The sequence below is a fragment of the Humulus lupulus genome, chromosome 8 (genome assembly GCF_963169125.1).
Source record: "Humulus lupulus chromosome 8, drHumLupu1.1, whole genome shotgun sequence".
NCBI lineage: Eukaryota > Viridiplantae > Streptophyta > Magnoliopsida > Rosales > Cannabaceae > Humulus > Humulus lupulus.
In genome coordinates this window covers 10,182,551-10,203,251 of record NC_084800.1, presented here as the reverse complement: position 1 = coordinate 10,203,251, position 20,701 = coordinate 10,182,551, and the positions used below count along the sequence as shown (strand labels likewise).

The 20,701-nt window shown below is 31.8% G+C and overlaps 1 protein-coding gene across 7 annotated transcripts; it reads left to right on the top strand.

Moving 5' to 3' along the window:
• Positions 1-5,192: 5,192 nt before the first annotated feature.
• Positions 5,193-16,877, top strand: LOC133794517 (nuclear transcription factor Y subunit A-3-like). Of its 7 annotated transcripts, none has more exons than XM_062231777.1 (7): positions 5,193-5,564; positions 6,844-6,896; positions 6,988-7,282; positions 7,716-7,825; positions 7,908-7,985; positions 15,866-16,039; positions 16,153-16,877. In XM_062231777.1, the coding sequence occupies exons 2-7, from the start codon at positions 6,873-6,875 to the stop codon at positions 16,510-16,512; spliced, it is 1,041 nt and encodes a 346-aa protein (XP_062087761.1). In that variant the 5' UTR covers positions 5,193-5,564; positions 6,844-6,872; the 3' UTR covers positions 16,513-16,877. The 7 variants fall into 7 exon arrangements, with proteins under 7 accessions (XP_062087761.1, XP_062087759.1, XP_062087760.1 ...); XM_062231775.1 differs by lacking the exons at positions 15,866-16,039; positions 16,153-16,877 and adding exons at positions 8,924-9,097; positions 9,211-9,936 and having other exon boundaries at positions 5,227-5,564; XM_062231776.1 differs by lacking the exons at positions 15,866-16,039; positions 16,153-16,877 and adding exons at positions 8,924-9,097; positions 9,211-9,936 and having other exon boundaries at positions 5,227-5,581.
• The last annotated feature ends 3,824 nt before the right edge of the window (positions 16,878-20,701 follow it).

Sequence of the window (20,701 nt, the reverse complement as noted above, 5' to 3'; positions counted from 1 at the left end):
ATATTCCAACATTTGTTAAAGAACCAAAATAAAAAAAAAAAAAAAGAAGGGAAAAGACAATAAATATAAAACATTAATTCAAACAAAAAGGGTCTTAAATACTTGAAGAACTTACTAGTACATATGGACCCTCTAAAGTAAACCCCTTTGGAATGTTATGTACAGAATTTTAACTCCATTGACTCAGCCACACTGTTTTCCTATAATGATCTTCTATCAATTAGTGGTGCAAAATTTTATGTATAAAATTAGATAAGTGATCATAAACCCGTATTGCTTCTTCACTACTCTTTATTATTATTACTATTATTAGGATGTAATAAAAAATGTTATATTAAGTATTGATTTTTAAAAAAAATAAATTTTGATATTTTAAATAATGTATTAGATATTTTTATGAAATATTGGGGTGTCAAAGATAAAATTCCCATTTTATTTATAAGTTGGAATTACCAAAATACTCCTAGTAAGTGCCACCATACATTATGTTCCTTCTCTCAATTTGTTTACAGCAAGGTTATAAAATTGGTCAATAATATTATTATTTTTGGAGAGATGAGTATACGAATTTAGGGATATTTTGGAAGATTGAGACATGGTAAGAATATTTTCTTAAAATAATGACCAAACAGAATTAACAAAAGTAAAAAAGCATTTTCCTTTATTGCAAAGTAAGTGCTTTTAAAAAGTTAAAAAGATGTCCCTTGATTCAATCCGAGAGCTCTTAGGAACGACACCTAATAACAAATTTGGTTCTCCATTTTTTTTTAAAATTTTAATAATAATTAAAAGTTTACAACATCGTACACATACGAGGTTTTATTTTTGAGAGAGAAAGAGAGGCAACTGTTCCAAAAAAATATTGGTGTCGGTTGGGTTGAAAGAGTAAAGATTAAAGATTAAGAAGAAGAAAGATTATCAAGTAATTAAGATTAGTGATTAGTGATTAGTGTTTAATACTAAATATATGAGAAAAAGCATTAGTGATTAGTGAACAGAACACGCTGATTAGTTGTCAACTGACACACCCATTACCTCATCCCATTAAACTATTCAGTATCTACTCCATTATTTTCTCTCCACCTCTCTCTCTCTATAAAATCTCCTTTTAAACACTTTAATAAACTAAATTATTTCTCTCTCTACAAAAATAAAGAAGACTATATAGAAATAACGTGCAATGCACGTTTACTTAGTTTTAAAAGTGTAAACGTTGTATATAATTTTAATAAAAATTAGCTCACTAATTTTTTAATATATATATATATATAATAGAATGAATTATAGTTTCACAGTATATATAAATGTTTATATCAATAATTTCTACATATATGATATCTAATCACAATATTAACATAGATATATATATATATATGACTACATGACTACATGACATATATATAAAATACAATAATTTTTAAAAAGAAATTAATAATAGAAATAAAATCAGAATATAAAAAGTCATATATAGTGTAGACAATAGTATGTATGCATCAATTATTTTTAGTTTCTAATGTTTCTCGCAATGTCATTTGGTGAATTCGATAAACAAAAAGCTTCAACCACTTGATAAAAAATAAACTATTATACAAATTTCTAAGATAAAAAAAATGATATGTATGCATTTATTATTTTTAAATAAATATGATTTAATTATTTAAATTATCATAAAATATCTTAAAAATGTCATATTTTAATTAATTAATTTATTTATTTTTGTTCAACTTATATATTATATGTTTAATATAATATTAATTATAAGTTTAATTAAATTTTATTTAAGTTATAAATGTATGGTTTTATTATTTTGAAATAATTATCATTGTAAAATATCTCAAAAATATCATATTTTAATTTATTTAAGTTTAAGTCATGTTTACAATCCACTATTAAATATAAGAATATTATGTTAAATATAATAATATTCCGTTAAAGTTAAGTGAAAAAAATAAAAAAATGTTAAAACTAAGAATTTCCGTTATCTACACACTTTTTATATATAATAGATTTTGGAGAAATTCTATAGTGTACCCGCCAAGAAGGTGCACAACCTCTGGCATTTTTTATTCGATAACGATTTTCAGCGAATTTTTTTTATAATCGTGTATAGTTATTTAGAGCTATATTTTCAGAAAATTCTAAATAATTTATAGTGCTGAAAATTATGTTCAAAATAAGTTATTGCTTGTGTGTCTAATTTTTTTAATGTGCGTGGAAAGTAACATATTTGAATTTTATTTTCGATACTGTAAATTATTTGGAATTTTTTTAAAACTTTGCAGGATGGTCTAAATAACTACAATGTACACTATCATAAAAATAAAATTCACCGAAAATACTTTCCGAACCAAAAATACCAAAAGTGCACTAATGTGCACCTTTTAGGAGGTGTACTCGAGAATTTGCCAATATTTTGGTAGGCCTTGTTGCTATTTGGGTTATTTTTAAATTATTATTATTTTAGTGGGTAATGTAGAAATAAATGATGTAAAATTAGAATTAGTAATTTGACTTGTTTTTTTGTTTGGAATATGTTTTTGGAATCGTGCTTGTCATTGTAGTTCATATAATAGTATATCATCAAGATAAGGTCATGCTTGTTTAATTAAATATTTATTCTATAGCGAAAGCAGAACTAAAGAAAATAAATAATTATTAATTTCACAAATATTAATCACAATAACACCCTTGTTTTGCTTTGGTTGCAGATATCTTATTATCCATGCTAGGCCTAACCATTCAATTTCGGTATTTCAATATGTTAGAGAATGTTTGTTACAGTTATTTTTTTAATATGTAGATAGAGTCAATTAAAATGTATCTTTCTTTTTCTATTGCTGGTGAAGATATTAAAGATATTTTTTTTAGCCTTGGGATTTTATTTCAATATAATATTTATTGCTTGGTACAAATAGTAATAAATCAAACTTGGGATTCTCAATTGGTAACACTAAAAAACAAAAACTTCACTATATTTGTATAGTTGGATAATGATAATCACTTGAATTATTTGATAAAGTGCTAGAAAGATAAGACTCTGATTGGTTCGCGATTAGAAAATTGTATTTTTGAAAAGTGAGATTCTAAAATGAAAATCTGAATTTAGTGACTAAAATCATATTTCTGAAAATGTGATTGGTTCAATGTCAGTAAACTGTTTTTTAGTTTTAAAAAAATGAGTTTGTGATTGGTATTAAATTTGAAAATATAACATAAACTGAATATGTGATTGGAACATCTAAATTTAAATATTATTTTAATTTTATATATTTTATATACATAGGTTGTATAATATTAAATTTTGATTTATCAATAGATTTAATTAAGTAAAATTTAATTATATTGATAAATTAAAATTTAATAATAATTATTGATTAAATTTATAATAATATTGCATTGTCATCTATAAAAATACCAGCACAACTTATTTTTGAATTGTGCATAAATATCATAAAATGTTCCATAAACACCTTATTACTAATGAGAACATACTTAAGTCATAAAAATTGGCAAAAATAAAATAAAATAAATACAAGCAATGATACAAAGGATAGGAGTAGAGAGAACAAACAAATCCTGATTTTGATTTTAAGTTTTTTGAGAAAAAATCACAAAACAAAACAGAGAAAACGCAAAATTATTGTTTTCTAAATTACAACACAAAATTAGAATTCTGATTAGGATATAATTTTAAAAAACAATCTACCAATCAAATATTTTGGTAGGTCCCACAAATTTTAAGTTTTCAAAATCATAAAATTATTTCCAAATCTCCTACCAATCACACCTTTATTCTCTCGTCATTAAATATGTACAGTATAATCATAGAAACCTCAACTATTTCATGAAATAAATTTGTGACTTATTTTTATAAGGGACATTATATATTCTAATTTAAACTATATTAAAGTTATTAAATTTAATTACTTAAAAAAATACCACATCGAGTAATGGTTGAACACTTTATATCAATATTGAATATGTTAATATGATTCAACAAAAAAAAAATACATTTATATGATTAATACTATATATATAATTTGACCAAAAACAAATATACAAGACATTAATATATATGTACAAATTTAAATAGTTTGCCTTCAAAAAATTAGTTTGCATTCAAAAAAACCAATAAATTGGTTTATTTATTTCTGGAAAATTAATAAATTGGAAAAAATTAATTTAATGTACATGAAAATATAAATTGGTGGATGAATGGTTGCTCTCATAGTAAATAATTTGCGTATAAGAGAGGGGCGATCTTTCCTTCCAGATCTGCAAGGTAATAAATGTGAGTGTTGTTTAAATCAATGGCATTAAATTTAAAAGCTGCCACATCTTTTACTCTTACCATTTATTAATTAATTATAAATTTTAAATATAATTAGTTTCTCAATGAAATTAATTGGGAAAGACAAACTCCACGCGCGCTGCTGGGTGGGAGCGCGTGCAACATTCGCATCGGGAAAGATTCCAATAAAAATAGAAGAAGTAGTAAGTAAAGTAGTACTACTTGAGAATTCTTGGAAGTACCGCATCCTTATTCCAAAGTTATGGCTCATTATTCATCTTCACACACGTACTCCCAAAGCATAAACCCAAACCCAAACCCAAACCCAAACCCAACTTATTTTTACACCTATTTTTAATTGATACATTATATACAAATTCTTCATGCTCCACTATAAGTTTAATCCAATCCAATCATCATGATTTAATTTAATCAAATTAGTACAGCTACGAATATTCGTATTTATACAAATCGAAGCAGACTGAAATTTTATAATGCATGAGATACAATTCATATTTATTTATACATTTTAATTATATAATTTCATAATATTTTGTAAAATAATAATTTAATTTTTTTTCAAAATTTAAGGGTAAACAAACTTTATAAAAAATTATTACAACCGGAAATTAATATTTAGAAAGAAAATGTTGAATATCTGCCTCTGGGTTGGGCACCATTAGCGCGTGGTTGAAAGAGCGGTCGGGTTATGAAAGGGCGGCTGAGGTAATTTGACTTGTTAAGATTTAACAAAAATCAAATAGTATTATTATTAGTGGATTTATAGCCAAATTTATAATCTCATCTTTCTAAAGTATATTATATAAATGAAATGAATAGTTTAATAGTTGATAATCATTTTGTGCTACACGACAAAACTAAACTACAATTCAACAATTTTTTTTTTTTTTATATCCCATGTTTTTAAACCAAAAAGCAAGATTGATTTTTATTGATATAATTTTGAAGAAGAAGAAGAACATGATGAAAGAAATAAATAAATGAAATGGAGAAGGTGGGAAGGTGGTGGAGCTGCCGGTGAGGACTGGTAATGGTAGTTTTAGCTAGTGAGTTTAAAGCAAAATATATTGTTTAAGGAGATACCGCCTCAGACTTGGCACCAAAAGCCAAGTGACCAAGAGAGAGAGAGAAAGAGAGTGCTTTGAAGGGTTCAAGGAAGAAGAAGAAGAAGAAGACATGCACAGTTCCGAGTCTGGCTCTTCAACGATTCCCATTACCTGTTTCGCCACACTTTATTAAATCCCAAACCAAGGTCCGTCTTTTACTCAGGTTCTTCTTTCTTTCTACTTTTCTTGCCTTTTCTCAAACTGGGATTTTTTTTGTTGGGGTGGGGGTGCCCATCTAAATGTTTTTTTTTTTTTTTATACTTCTCCATTTTTATATCTGCAACTTTTTGTTTGTTTGGGGGGAATCATACTATGGCAGAGGCGTGAGTGTTTATGAGATTGCATGTGGAGCCTTAAGATGATAAGGCTGGTTTTTAGTGCTATTGGGCTCTAACTTATGTATGGGTTTCTTGTTTTGGGAAAAGGGTTGTATATAGATGCTTTGTTGATTTAAATAGCTTGTCTTTTAGGGTAGCTTCTTTGATTCCACGGTTCCATTTCAACCATGTTCTTTTCTGATTTTAAAGGTTGACTTGCTTGACTCAATTTATTCTGTCTTGACTTCCCTCTTTTGTTTTGTTTCTAGTCCCCATTTAAACTAGAGAGAATAGAGTTTTCATAAATGGTCCAGGTGTATGATATATATACATATAAATATTTTCGTTTGTTCTGATCGAGTGACCATGATATATGTTTGTTCTCCACTCTTCATTTATTCTTTGACAATTTTCGTAACTGGGAATTTTTCACTCTATTTTTCTGCACATGTAGATAGCTCTGCTCAACAAGTTGTAGGAAGTGTGGTCTATGTACGTTAAAATGTGTTATTACTTTTGTTCATTAGAAAATGATATATAAAAATATATGATTAGTGGAAAGTAAAGAATAGACATGCAAGTTAGTTCATGATTTGGATATACATAAACACTTGTTATATAACTGATATTTTTTTTGGGTCTTTGATTTATACCTACTTCTGTTCAAGAATTTTGGGCCTGCATCGCTGGGGAATAGTATAATAGAGATGATATGCTAGGGCCATGGTAGTGGAGGACATAATTTACATTTAAATTGTGTGTTAAAGGACAGATAACTGCATGCTTTTTTGTCATATCCAAGACAACTTTTTTTTCATACCTTTGCTCAAGTCCAAGGATGGCACTCTCTATTGCTACTGTTCTTTCGATCTCATAATAGAGTTTGGCGTGGCATTTTAAAGTGGTTTCGTTTGCTGCCTACCTTTTTGCAAATTCTCAGAATCATGATGCTTTTTTTAGTTAGGATTCTTGTTTACCACTGGCACATTAATTTAACATATAATTTCATATTTTATCTTAAACCAAATGCATTTTTCAGTGCTTATATAATATATGATTATCATTTTACTAATGTTGCTTAGAGCTGACATCTGGTGTAATTTGGCAGCTTATGCTGTGGTCGGTTCCTGGTTGCCAATGAGTGTTCAGCCTAAATATAAGGTCAGGTTCTCCTGTTTTTACGTATATGAAGATCTAGGAAGTTTGTCATCATAATTTAGAATCTTTAAGTCGCAGCTTAAAGAGAATGCAGAGTTTGCTTAAAGAAGATTTCGGTGTTCGTTCTGTCCAGTCAGAATCGCAAGTATTTGTTGGTTGCTCATCGTGGGAGGGTTCAACTGAGTCACATGCCCAGCAATCATCTGTATCCAAAAGTCTGAGCTTAAATATGGGAGTTCCAACACAACATTTTCACAACACCAAGCAATTGATTTTCCAATTTCAAGATCAAGATTCTTCCTCAACTCAATCTACAGGTCAATCTCACTCTGAAGTGGCTAGCATGAAAGGAAACCTTTATGGAAATGACATGATTTCAACTCTATCAGGTTAATAATAAACCCCTCCTTCCTCACTCCCTGCCCCCCTATTTTTTCAAATAAATCTTCTACACCTCTGCACTAGTTACATTCGTTTCTTATTAATCTTCTACACATCTATATCTCTACATTCTTGTCTATAGACACCCTCTTGATAATGAGACTAAACTAATAAGATTGAGACATGACAGAGAGATAAGACTGTTAGATGGGCTAGTTGATTTTATATATATATACATGCATATATATGCAGACACTTTAAACTAGATATTAAAATTGACGATGTATAGATTAAATTTATGCTCTCTATCTTCTTTGCCTAAGGTAGTACAAAGATTGTTTGTTTTGGTTTCCGTTAGCCCTTGAATTTGTGAGTTTATCAATTTTTCTTGTTGTGTTGGTAAGAATTACATCTAATTGAAGTAGCCTTGTACTTGCTCAGGGTATAATGAAACTCAGGGTAAGACTATGGGAAGCCATATTAAGCAAGTCTCATCAATGGGAAATCAGGACTTCGTCTTCCCCTCGCAACTCGACTATGTTCAACCCATTGTAAGTTGAAACATGCTTGCCTCTAGCTTTATATTGGAGTCAGTGGAATAAATCATATACCTATATTTTGTTTCTTTTTTAGGCTCACATTCCATTCGGCTATGGCGAGCCATACTTTGGTGGTTTACTGGCTGCTGCGGCATACGGGCCACATGCTGTGGTAAGTACTTTAATATAAACTCAGGTTTGTTTTATGCGAAAACTAAAGTTTAAACTTATATTATATATATCAAATAGGTACTTTGAATTTAGATTATACCAGCATAGAAATGTTGAATCTTGTAGAGCTTCCTAGTATTTTAAAAGTGATTTGATAAATTTTCTTGGGCCAATATCTAGGGAAAGATTGGTTGGTTTTGAGTTCCTTCTATGTTGTTAATACGATAAATTGAAGTGATTATCATTTTCATATTTTCAGGTGTTCCGAATCGTTGGTCAGTGTTATTCATTTGAAAATCTTTCTTGAAGGACCGAAATAAATATAAATATTATGTTGCAAATCATACAAAACAACCTTTGCAAAAATACTTTTTTTTTTTTGGAGATTTTGTACGTATGGTAAAAACAAGCATAAAGATAATCTATAAATCGTTTATAGAACTATGTTTCATATACTGCATTTTTATCAATTTGCTTTTATTTAACTGAAAATGGGATTAGTAAGAATGTTCAATTCATAATTGAAAAGGGCGCTTGATTAATTGAAAAACTAATTTGTTATGAAGTAAAAATGTTAAGGGATTAGATGTAATGCAAGTCATTATAATAAACCAATGCTGTTCTTAATGTTTTAAAAAGAAAACCCTGAAAGTTTACGATATTTTTTCATTTTATTTTGTTGGTAACCCATGCCTCTACCATCCAGTGGTTCCCATATAGATTGTGATCCCCTCGTCCTTTATTAATTGCCACTTGATGCTAGGTCAAGTGGTTGGGTAAGGATGTGTTTAAGGGATCAGGTGTTCAATCCCCAGCTGGGACTAATTAGGGGCTCACTCTTTTTCTCATTATTTTTTTTTTTAAAAGTGAGTCTGTCTTACATAAGGATGTATTTTTTTTAGTCATCCAATGAAATAACTATTGTTTTAATGGCACCAGGGTCACAATTCCCAGGCTGTGGGGATGGCTCCTGCTCGAATGCCTTTGCCTCTTGATCTTACAGAGGATGAACCACCCATTTATGTCAATGCAAAACAGTACCGCGCAATTCTTAGGAGGAGAAAGTTTCGAGCCAAGCTTGAAGCTCAGAACAAATTTCTCAAAGTTCGAAAGGTGTGTGCTTCTTTTTAGTGTTCTATTTTTCATGACAATATGCTTTTATAATAAATGAATTGTATGCACTTCCAATGGGAATTCACTCCTTTTTGTTTTGCAAACATATGCAGCCATATCTTCATGAATCTAGGCACCTCCATGCACTGAAGAGGGCTAGAGGATCTGGGGGACGCTTTTTGAACTCAAAGGATGTCCAAGAATCAAACCATGCCCCCTCAGGACATGGCCTTCATGCTTCAAGCTCTGCTCGAAGTCATTTGAATAATAAAATGAAGGAATCCGTAGTTCAACAACTGGAAAACTACAAAGATGGTTCTTCTACCACGTCTTGCTCTGAAGTCACTAGTGCCTCTAACAGTGACGACGTTTTTCAGCAGCAGGACTTTAGGTTCTCTGGCTACCCTATGCATGGTCACGATGTTGATTCATGCAGGGGTGTGAACCAACACCACATCTCTACCCGTCGGTAAGAGATTTTGCCTTCAACCGTTAACACGAGCAATCTGTGTTTGGTGTTCGAACCGATTACAGGTGCTGGTGTTCCAATGGGAAGTCATCCTTGGCTCGTTACAGTTTACTTAATTTAGTGTTTATTTCCATGTGAGCTTAGCTTGTTGGCATCAAAAAGACATTTTACTTTTAGCTATGGTTTAAAGCTTTCTAGGACTTGGACCAAACGTACTTGCATGTTTGTGAAAACTATGATTATGATCACCAGGAAAAAAACTGCTTTGTCTGTGATCATAAATAATGTTAGTCAATGTGTTTTCGGATTGATCATGATCATCTATTCAAGTAAGTTTTCAATTTACTTGAGGGAAATTTCAGTTTCTATACATCATTGGGTGCTAATTAAAAAATATGCTAGACCGATTAAGTATTTCAAAATAATGCTATTTTTTTGGCACTCTATCAAAAATACTTCATCTCTTTCTTTTTCTCACTTCTCTCTCCACTCTCTCTCACTTCACGGTACCACCAAAACTACCACCACATTAAATATTGCATTTTGATTTGGAGTTTTTTTTGCGATTTTTTTTTAAGATCTAAAATTTTGAAATCTGTAGAAAATTTATCTTGCTGGATGATGGTACTCAATACCAACTCGATGATGTCTTTAAAATTAAGATTTTTATAAAAAAAAATGACTTTGCTCGATGATGGTTCGATGGTGCTCATGCTAGCTCGATGGACTTGATGCGATTCTTGCAAGAGATATAATTTTTCACTCGGGTATTCGTTTGTGGTGAATTTTTTTGGTATTTTTTCAAGATATACACGTTTGACATGCTTATATGCACATTTGTGAAGTGTCACACTTGAAAAAAATACAAAATCCAAACATACCTCATGTTTAAGACATGTTTTGATATGTTTTCAAGTTTTATGAATATAAGCATATCAAACCTATAGATCTTGAAAAAATACAAAAAAAAAAAAATCAACCAAAACGGACACCCGAGTGAAAATTTTATGTCTCTTCCAAGAATCGCATCGAGTTCATCAAGCTGGTATCCAACAAAGTTGGTTTTTTTCTTCATGAAAATCATGATTTTGAAGGCCCCATTGAGCAACGTCGATTTTTTGCAGATTTCACAGTTTTAGATTTGAAAAAAATCGTAAAAAAAAAATCTCAAAAACCATGTTCATATCTGTTTGAAATGCAGTATTTAGTGTGGTGGTGGTGCCGTGAGGTGAGAGAGAGTGAACCAAAAGAAAAAGAAGTAAGAGAGGGAAAATGGAAGAAATTTTGTATTTTTGAAAGTACCAAAAAGTAGCTTTATTTTAAATCTTTTAACATGTCTACCATATATTTTAATTAACACCCAATATTAAACTTAAAACGTGAAATTTCCATGTACTTGTATCTTCTTTGAAAACGACACGATGGCTGTATGTGGGCATTAACAAATGGTAAACATCAACGTTCATTGAGTTGGCTTTCTTGCTGGCAATCATATCGTTGATCAAATCAAATGAGTGTCTCAGTCATTTTATAGTCAATTGCATCAATTGATAAGAAATAACAAACTCGAATAATTCTTACCAAAAAAAATACTCGATTAATTAATAATTTCTACCATTAAGTGTTACACATGTGTACGTATACAAATATTCTTATAATGTTATAATGGTGCTTTGAATTTAGAATCTTTATCGAGGAGTCATTAAACATGTGCGAAGTGATTATGTTTTCTTTGAACAAACAAGCAATGTGAATGTTGTATCATGATCACTTGCAACATCGAATGTATATATTTTATTTTAATTTAGGGGCTATATTTATGCATATGTATGTTTTTTTAAATACATCAATGATGGTTTGTAGATTTGAGATAGAGAAAATAGTGATGATTAGAATATTTGATGATTAGTAGTAGTGGTTAAAGTAATGATGATTATGATATTATAGTTGATGTTGTTGAGTGGTCAAGCGAAGAAATTTGAGTTTGGAGGATTAAGATTTATGTTTTAGAGAGTATAAGATAGTAAAGTAGTAGGGTTTTATTGATGGTTTGTTGTTTGTAGTTACACCATTTGCAACCCATGATAAGGTATTTATAGTGGTTAGCCCACTTTACATTTGTGGCAAGAATTATTTGTTCTAAATTTTTCTAGCGTATTTGATTTACAAATACAACTTCTAGACTAATCTACATAATAAAGAGTCTAGACTATGTAAACATATAGATTCTAGGAAGTTTTAGATTATAGAGTATTTTAGAAAACATCTTTGAAGTTTTTCTATTCTACAAATATCTAGAAAATTCTTGAGTAAAGTATTATACAAATATCTAGAATATTATAGAGTATTCAAAAAATGTGTAACATCTTCTAACAGTGAAATTAGAGTGGCCATGACCCCTTGAGTCCTTTGGCTCCGAAAAAATTGAATGATAATGAATAATAATTAATTAAAGAATTTTAAATATGATAAAAAAAGTATAATTAAAACAATTATTATTTTTTTAAAATTTTAAATCAATAAAAAATATAGGAAGTATTATGTAAAAAACATTCAAATACTGTAAAAATTAAACTAAACATCTATGTGTAACGACCCAAATTTACTAATAAGGCTTAAGTGCCTTGATTAGTGTGCCGAGAGGGCATAATTGGAATATATGTGATTTAATGATTTAAAGCATGTTGTATGACTATTTGAATGATTGAGATCCATGACTATGTGTATTAGTATGTATGTAGGCCCCGATTAGGTTAGAAGGGTATAATCGTAATTTTGGCCCGTTGCAGGCATAACTGTATATATATGCGATAATTGTTGAGAGCACATTATTATGTGGATATATCTGTGATCTGTGACTCGAGATGATCCTAGTGAGCAGATTAGCGGAAAAGTCACGGAGGGGATTTATACCCGGCTTGGGGCGAGCCTAGGGGTATAAATGGGAATTTAGAGAATATATTGAGGTTAATTTTGATAATGAGGAATATAATTGGTGATTAATTAGGTATCGGGAAGTAAGCGGAAAATGTTAAAGATACTCGAGGAATTAGCGGAAATTGGGAAAAATGACTAAAATGCCTCTAACTGGATTAAAGGATTTAGAATTAAAAGGGAGGGCATTATGGTCATTTGGCTTTTTAGAGATAGGTATTACTGAGGCTTTATGCTTAGTGGAGTTTGTAGAATACAATAGAAGTCTGAAAAGAAGGAAAAAGAAGGAAAGAAAAGAAAGAGAAAGAAGGGAAGGAAGGCAAGGCCGGTTTGGGCATTTTTCCACCATTTTCTTGAGGGTTCTTGGAGCAAAATTCAGAGGAGAGCTAGGTCAAGCTGAGCCATAAGGTTTCTAAGTTAGGCTTGAAGAGTTGGCAAGGGTTTAGCAAGATCAAACCTTCCACTTGAGGTAAGACTTTGAAGTTTCTTCAGTTCTGGTTTTGATTTTTAACTAAGGTGTCTAAGCTGAATTGGTGGGGAATTATAGGGAAGTTGGAGCTAAGGATTGAGGAAGAGCAAGCTAAGGAGGTCTAGAGGCAACTTAAGGTCAAATTTCCATCAAAGGTATAAAATTCTGAGCTTTAAACTTTGAAGGTTTGATTGTCTTTGCTGAGTTTCTGAAGTCTATGAGCAACTATGGTGAATTTTGAGATTAGGGATGCATGTGATTGGGTTTTGAGTATTTGGGATGCTTGGGATGAGTGGAGTGTGTTAATAAGCTTGTTTTTAAGTTTGGTTGAGAATTGGAAGAGTTTTGGTAAGGGTTGGCTTGGGGAAATTGTAGGAAGGAAAAGTGTTGCATTGGCTGTCTGTGACTAGCGCTACAGCGCTGGCCTTTGGGCGCTGTAGCGCTAGGCCATGCATTCTGGGGGATTTTGGTTCTGCTTGTAGCGCTGTGGCGCCCTCTTTAGAGCGCTGTAGCGCTACCCTGCTTCCAGAAAGAGGTTTCTGAGTTATTTTCAAGGATTTTTACCCGGGGGTTTGGGGTTCGATTCCACTACCCCGTTTGGTGGAATTAGAGCTTCCCGAGGGCTCGGGATTGGTCCCGAGGGTAAGTTTTGGACTTGAGGTTTGGTGATGACTTTGATCTATGGTTGTGATTAGGTGAGCGCTAGGGCGATCAAAGCTAGCGAATCTAAAGGTAAGAAAACTGCACCCGGTTATATGTTTGTGATGGGACTAAGAGCTCCTAGTATTTGTATAATGTCAATGATGGTATTACGCCATGGGACATGTGATAGCGGCCTAAGGGTGCCGTATTCAATATTTGTGCACAGGGCGCAGCTTGGCCATTGGTAGCTGATGACAGCTTATTATTCACTGAGCTCGGTTTAAGCAGGCCGGAGTCAGTGGGATAACGGAGGGTGCGGCCTGAGGGCGCTAACCCTAGTTATCATTTGTAAATTGATATATAATATGAGTTGATATGTTTAGTATGCTGAATACTTGGTTATTCTGAATGTTTATGTGGTTGTGAACATGTTTATGCAATATGAGATATTGAATTGGCTGCTGATTGCTTATGCTCTGTTGTTGTGTTTTCTTGCTGGGCCTTGGCTCACGGGTGCTACGTGGTGCAGGTAAAGGAAAATGCAAGTTGGACCAATCCTGAGATGGAGAGTTGCGGGGTTGAATGTACATAGCCAGCTGTTCGGTCGCCATGGCCGAGGAGTGGATCAGGACAGAGATTGCCTAATTGTCTGTTTTGCCTTAATATGGCTACTACTGTATTTAATTCCTGAATCTTTTGTAAATGATTTTAATCTTAATATTTTTGGGATCCCGTGTAAATAGAAAGTGTTTCTTTATAAGAAATGTGACTTTTAAGACAAAAATCTTTTAACCCTAGTTCCATTATAGTTTCTATAACACGTTCTTAATTAAATGACTTGTTTAGCAAGTCTAATACTTTTATAAACACACAATGTAACGGTCTTGGCTATCCAGGACGTTACAACGGTCTTGGCTATCGTTGGTCAGTATTATTCATTTGAAAATCTTTCTTGAAGGACTGACATAAATATAAATATTATGCTGCAAATCATACAAAACAACCTTTGCAAAAATACTTTTTTTTTTGTGGAGATTTTGTACGTATGGTAAAAACAAGCATAAAGATAATCTATAAATCGTTTATAGAACTATGTTTCATATACTGCAAAGTTTGTGTGCTCTATTTACTGCATTTTTATCTATTTGCTTTTATTTAACTGAAAATGGGATTAGTAAGAAGGTTCAATTCATAATTGAAAAGGGCCCTTGATTAATTGAAAAACTAATTTGTTATGAAGTAAGAATGTTAAGGGATTAGATGTAATGCAAGTCATTATAATAAACCAGTGCTGTTCTTAATGTTTTAAAAAGAAAAACCCTGAAAGTTTATGATATTTTTTCATTTTATTTTGTTGGTAACCGATGCCTCTACCATCCAGTGGTTCCCATATAGATTGTGATCCCCTCGTCCTTTATTAATTGCCACTAGAGCTGTAAATGTGGGCCGCACATTTTCGTGCCTCTGGTAAATTCGGGCCGGGCTGGGCCGGCCCACTTTATTTTTTCCAAAAAATGTAAGCATGAAGAATTGAACCCTCTACCTACTCCTTAACCATCAATGGACTTACCACCAAACCAAATACATTTGTTTGTTTAAATTATAATTTTAAATATTTTTATATACTTTTTAACAATATTTTACACAAAATTAAATGAAAGATAATTATTAGAATTTTAATACCTACTAATAAATGCTAAATTTAACTCACAAATCTTAAAATAAATTAATATAATTATAAAAATATAAACATTGATAAAAATAAGACTTCTATTATCATTTTAATTTATTAATCATTGACAAATAAAAATTTATTATGATTATTAATATCAAAATATCGGATTTTTTATCGTGTCGTGTTTTCGGGCTAGTTTGTTCGTGCTTTAGTGTCGTGCCTTCGGGCTTGTCGTGCAGTGCTCAGGCCCATGTCGTGCCGTGCCGTGCCAAATTTCAATTCGTGTCGTGCCTGGCCCAGGCCCATATTTTTTCGTGCTGTGTCGTACTCGTGCCTCCTAGGCTCGTGCCGTGCTAGAAAGCCCGGCCCGTATTTATAGCTCTAATTGCCACTTGATGCTAGGTCAAGTGGTTGGGTAAGGATGTGTTTAAGGGATCTGGTGTTCAATCCCCAGCTGGGACTAATTAGGGGCTCACTCTTTTTCTCATATATTTTTTTTAAAAAAAGTGAGTCTGTCTTACATAAGGATGTATTTTTTTTAGTCATCCAATGAAATAACTATTGTTTTAATGGCACCAGGTTCACAATTCCCAGGCTGTGGGGATGGCTCCTGCTCGAATGCCTTTGCCTTTTGATCTTACAGAGGATGAACCACCCATTTACGTCAATGCAAAACAGTACCGCGCAATTCTTAGGAGGAGAAAGTTTCGAGCCAAGCTTGAAGCTCAGAACAAATTTCTCAAAGTTCGAAAGGTGCGTGTGTCTTTTTAGTGTTCTATTTTTCATGACAATATGCTTTTATAATAAATGAATTGTATGCACTTCCAATGGGAATTCACTCCTTTTTGTTTTGCAAACATATGCAGCCATATCTTCATGAATCTAGGCACCTCCATGCGCTGAAGAGGGCTAGAGGATCTGGGGGACGCTTTTTGAACTCAAAGGATGTCCAAGAATCAAACCATGCCCCCTCAGGACATGGCCTTCATGCTTCAAGCTCTGCTCGAAGTCATTTGAATAATAAAATGAAGGAATCCGTAGTTCAACAACTGGAAAACTACAAAGATGGTTCTTCTACCACGTCTTGCTCTGAAGTCACTAGTGCCTCTAACAGTGACGACGTTTTTCAGCAGCAGGACTTTTGGTTCTCTGGCTACCCTATGCATGGTCACGATGTTGATTCATGCAGGGGTGTGAACCAACACCACATCTCTACCCGTCGGTAAGAGATTTTGCCTTCAACCGTTAACACGAGCAATCTGTTTGGTGTTCGAATCGATTACAGGTGCTGGTGTTCCAATGGGAAGTCATCCTTGGCTCGTTACAGTTTACTTAACTTAGTGTTTATTTCCATGTGAGCTTAGCTTGTTGGCCTCAAAAAGACATTTTGACGTTTAGCTATGGTTTAAAGCTTTCTAGGACTTGGACCAAACGAACTTGCATGTTTGTGAAAACTATGATTATGATCACCAGGAAAAAAACTGCTTTGTCTGTGATCATAAATAATGTTAGTCGATGTGTTTTCGGATTGATCATGATCATCCATTCAAGGAAGTTTTCAATTTACTTGAGGGAAATTTCAGTTTCTATACATCATATATTGGGTGCTAATTAAAAAATATGCTAGACAAATTAAGTATTTTAAAATAATGCTATTTTTTGGCACTCTATAAAAAATACATTCATCTTTTTCCTTTTCTCACTTCTCTCTCCACTCTCTCCTACCTTACGGTACTACCAAAACCACCACCACATTAAATATTGCATTTTGATTTGGAGTTTTTTTTGCGATTTTTTTTTAAGATCTAAAACTCTGAAATCTATAGAAAATTTATCTTGCTTGATGATGGTACTCAATACCAACTTGATGAGGTCTTTAAAATCAAGATTTTTATGAAAAAATGACTTTGCTCAATGATGGTTCGATGGTGCTCATGCCAGCTCGATGGACTCGATGAGATTCTGGCACGCGATTCTTGCCAGATATATAATTTTTCACTCGGGTATTCTTTTGTGGTGAATTTTTTGTTGTTGTATTTTTTCAATATATACACGTTTGACATGCTTATATGCACATTTGTGAAGTGTCACATTTGAAAAAAATACAAAATCCAAACATACCTCATGTTTAAGACATGTTTTGATATGTTTTCAAGTTTTATACTTCACAAATGTGAATATGAGCATATCAAACCTATAGATCTTGAAAAAATACAAAAAAAAAAAAAATCACCCCAAATGGACACCCGAGTGAAAAATTATGTCTCTTCTAAGAATCGCATCGAGTTCATCGAGTTGGTATCCAACAAAGTCGGTTTTTTTTCTTCATGAAAATCATGATTTTGAAGGCCTCATTGAGCAACGTCGATTTTCTGCAGATTTCAGAGTTTTAGATTTGAAAAAAATCGTAAAAAAAAAATCTCAAAAACTATGTCCATATCTGTTTGAAATGCAGTATTTAGTGTGGTGGTGGTGCCGTGAGGTGAGAGAGAGTGAACTGAAAGAGAGAGAGGTGAGAGAGAGAAAAGGGAAGAGATTTTGTATTTTCGGTAGTACCAAAAAGTAGCTTTATTTTGAAATTTTTGATATGCCTACCATATATTTTAATTAACACCCAATATTAAACTTAAAACGTGAAATTTCCATATACTTATATCTTCTTTGAAAACGACACGATGGCTGTATGTGGGCATTTACAAATGGTAAACATCAACGTCCATTGAGTTGGCTTTCTTGCTGGCAATCATATCGTTGATCAAATCAAATGAGTGTCTCATTCATTTTATAGTCAATTGCATCAATTGATAAGAAATAACAAACTCGAATAATTCTTACCAAAAAAAATACTCGATTAATTAATAATTTCTACCATTAAGTGTTATACATGTGTACGTATATATACAAATATTCTTATAATGTTATAATGGTGCTTTGAAATTAGAATCTTTATCGATGAGTCATTAAACATGTGCGAAGTGATTATGTTTTCTTTGAACAAACAAGCAATGTGAATGTTGTGTCATGATCACTTGCAACATCGAATGACTATAGATTTTATTTTAATTTAGGGGCTATATTTATGCATATGTATGTTTTTTTTAAATATATCAATGATGATTTGCAGATTTGAGATTGAGAAAATAGTGATGATTAGAATATTTGATGATTAGTGGTAGTGGTTAAAGTAATGTTCGTTATGATATTATAGTTGATGTTGTTGAGTGGTCAAGTGAAGAAATTTAGGTTTGGAGGAGTATGATTTATGTTTTAGAGAGTATAGGATAGTAAAGTAGTAGAATTTTATTAATGGTTTGTTGTTTGTAGTTACACTATTTGCTACTCATGATGAGGTATTTATAGTGGGTAGCCCACTTTACATTTGTCACAAGAATTATTTGTTCTAGATTTTTCTAGTGTATTTGATTTACAAATACAACTTCTAGACTAATCTACACAATAAAGAGTCTATACTATTTAAACATATAGCTTCTAGGAAATTTTAGATTATAGAGTATTCTAAAAAATATCTTTGAAGTTTTTTTATTTTATAAATATCCAGAAAATTCTTGAGTAAAGTATAATATAAATGTCTAAAATATTATAGAGTATTCAAAAAATATGTAGCATCTTCTAATAGTGAAATTAGAGGGGCCATGACCCCTTGAGTCACTTGGTTCCGAAAAAATTGAATGATAATGAATAATAATTAATTAAAGAAATTTAAATATGATAAAAAAAAGTATAATTAAAACAATAATTGTTTTTTTAAATTTTTAATTCAATCAAATTTTGGTTTAAATGAGATTTTCGTTCTTTGTTTATTTAATAAATAATTTTTATTTGTGTAGATAGTAAAAAGTACAGGAAGTATTATGTAAAAAAAAATTCAAATACTGTAAAAATTAAACTAAACATCTAAGCCCCTCATTAAAACAAGATTAAGAGTTTGGGACCCCAAATATTTTTTTTATCTTAATTAATATTTTAATCCAAGTGTACAATTTCTGGTAAAAATTAAATTAAACATCTAAACCCCTCATTAAAACAAGATTAAGAGTTTGGGACCCCAATTTTTTTTAATCTTAATTAATATTTGAATCCAAGTGTACATTTTCTGATAAAATTTTCCTTTAATGATAAATGATAAGTTTATTTAGTTGAAAGATATATATATTTTTTTCACGATAAAAATCCCAAGCATTTCTATTATATTTTCTATGGTTTTTACCCTGAAACTTGATTTTATTCACAAACGACGCAAGGTACAGTATTCAGTATATTTCTATGGCTTATCGGATCGGACTTGTCATCGTTTTATCAAATTATGGTTTATGTTGTGCTTAACGTCTTCTTGGTTTTGTTAGTAAAGATATTGAGGAATTCTATCAGCAATATTGTGGCCCTGTTAACTTTTTTTTTTCTTCTTCGTTTAATGCTACCACTAGTATTACTTATTACAAAGTTAGCTTAACTCTTAGACATGTGCATCAGTGAGATATTATATTTCATTATTTTACGTTGTGTTGTTGCTGTACATAACCATTATTAATATGGGTTGGTAGCTTTTATTGCGGTGTGAATTTGTCAATTTGTTCATGGGGGTAGTCTGCTAAAGAGTTTTCTGTCGTTTTGTTTGTCAGACTATTATAGAATCAAAAGAAGGATTTGATGAGAAACTAAGGAAAATTTGATTTTGATTAACCATTATTAATTGATGCTTTTTATTCTCTTCCAGTATGTTGAAGTAAGAAGTTGTCTTTCTATATTTGGAGGTATGATCCAACGGTAGATGATGCTCTGATATTGTTCTGGTGATGAAGATCGTCTTTAACTTGTCGGGATACCTGCAAGAAAGACACTCCGATGCCTAAGTCAGTGAAAAAAAGTCCTTTTGTTTGAATAAGAATCTCATATTTATAGAACAAAAATGTAAAGTGGTTAGTTGGTTCAAGCAAATCCTTATTAGTGGAGGAAAGATAACCGAATTTCGCTCCAAAAGACGCTGATTTTAAATTATACATTCGGAAGTCAGAGGCGCAGATTGCTTCTAACCCATGACTTTTGCAGGCCAAAACGATCCATTTTGAATGTTCGGTAAATGACTTTGGGCCGAATATTTTGGGCCCAACACAGTACTTACTGTTAATGTTCGTATAGAATATATCGTTATCGCATTGGCCTTTTATGCATCCATTATTTCAATTTAGTCGCCCTAAAAAATGGTGGTTTTTTCTCGGGGTAGTTCTAGTTCATGCGAACCTTAGATTAAGGGCTTTTATTAGCATTTATATGTTTCTTGGATGAAATTTTGTTTATTGACAAAGTTGATTAAGCATACGAGCTATTTTCAGTTGCTTTTACTTCCCACTGATGGATCACAGATTTTCTTTAGCAATCTCTTTCAGCTGGTAATTA

What these genes read in the sequence shown, in the direction of transcription:
- LOC133794517 (XM_062231777.1), top strand. Translation starts at nt 6,873, where the DNA reads ATGAGTGTTCAGCCTAAATATAAG. An exon ending in GTGTTCAGCCTAAATATAAG is followed by an intron (nt 6,897 to 6,987) that starts GTCAGGTTCTCC and finishes AAGAGAATGCAG; the next exon opens with AGTTTGCTTAAAGAAGATTT. An exon ending in AATTTCTCAAAGTTCGAAAG is followed by an intron (nt 16,040 to 16,152) that starts GTGCGTGTGTCT and finishes AAACATATGCAG; the next exon opens with CCATATCTTCATGAATCTAG.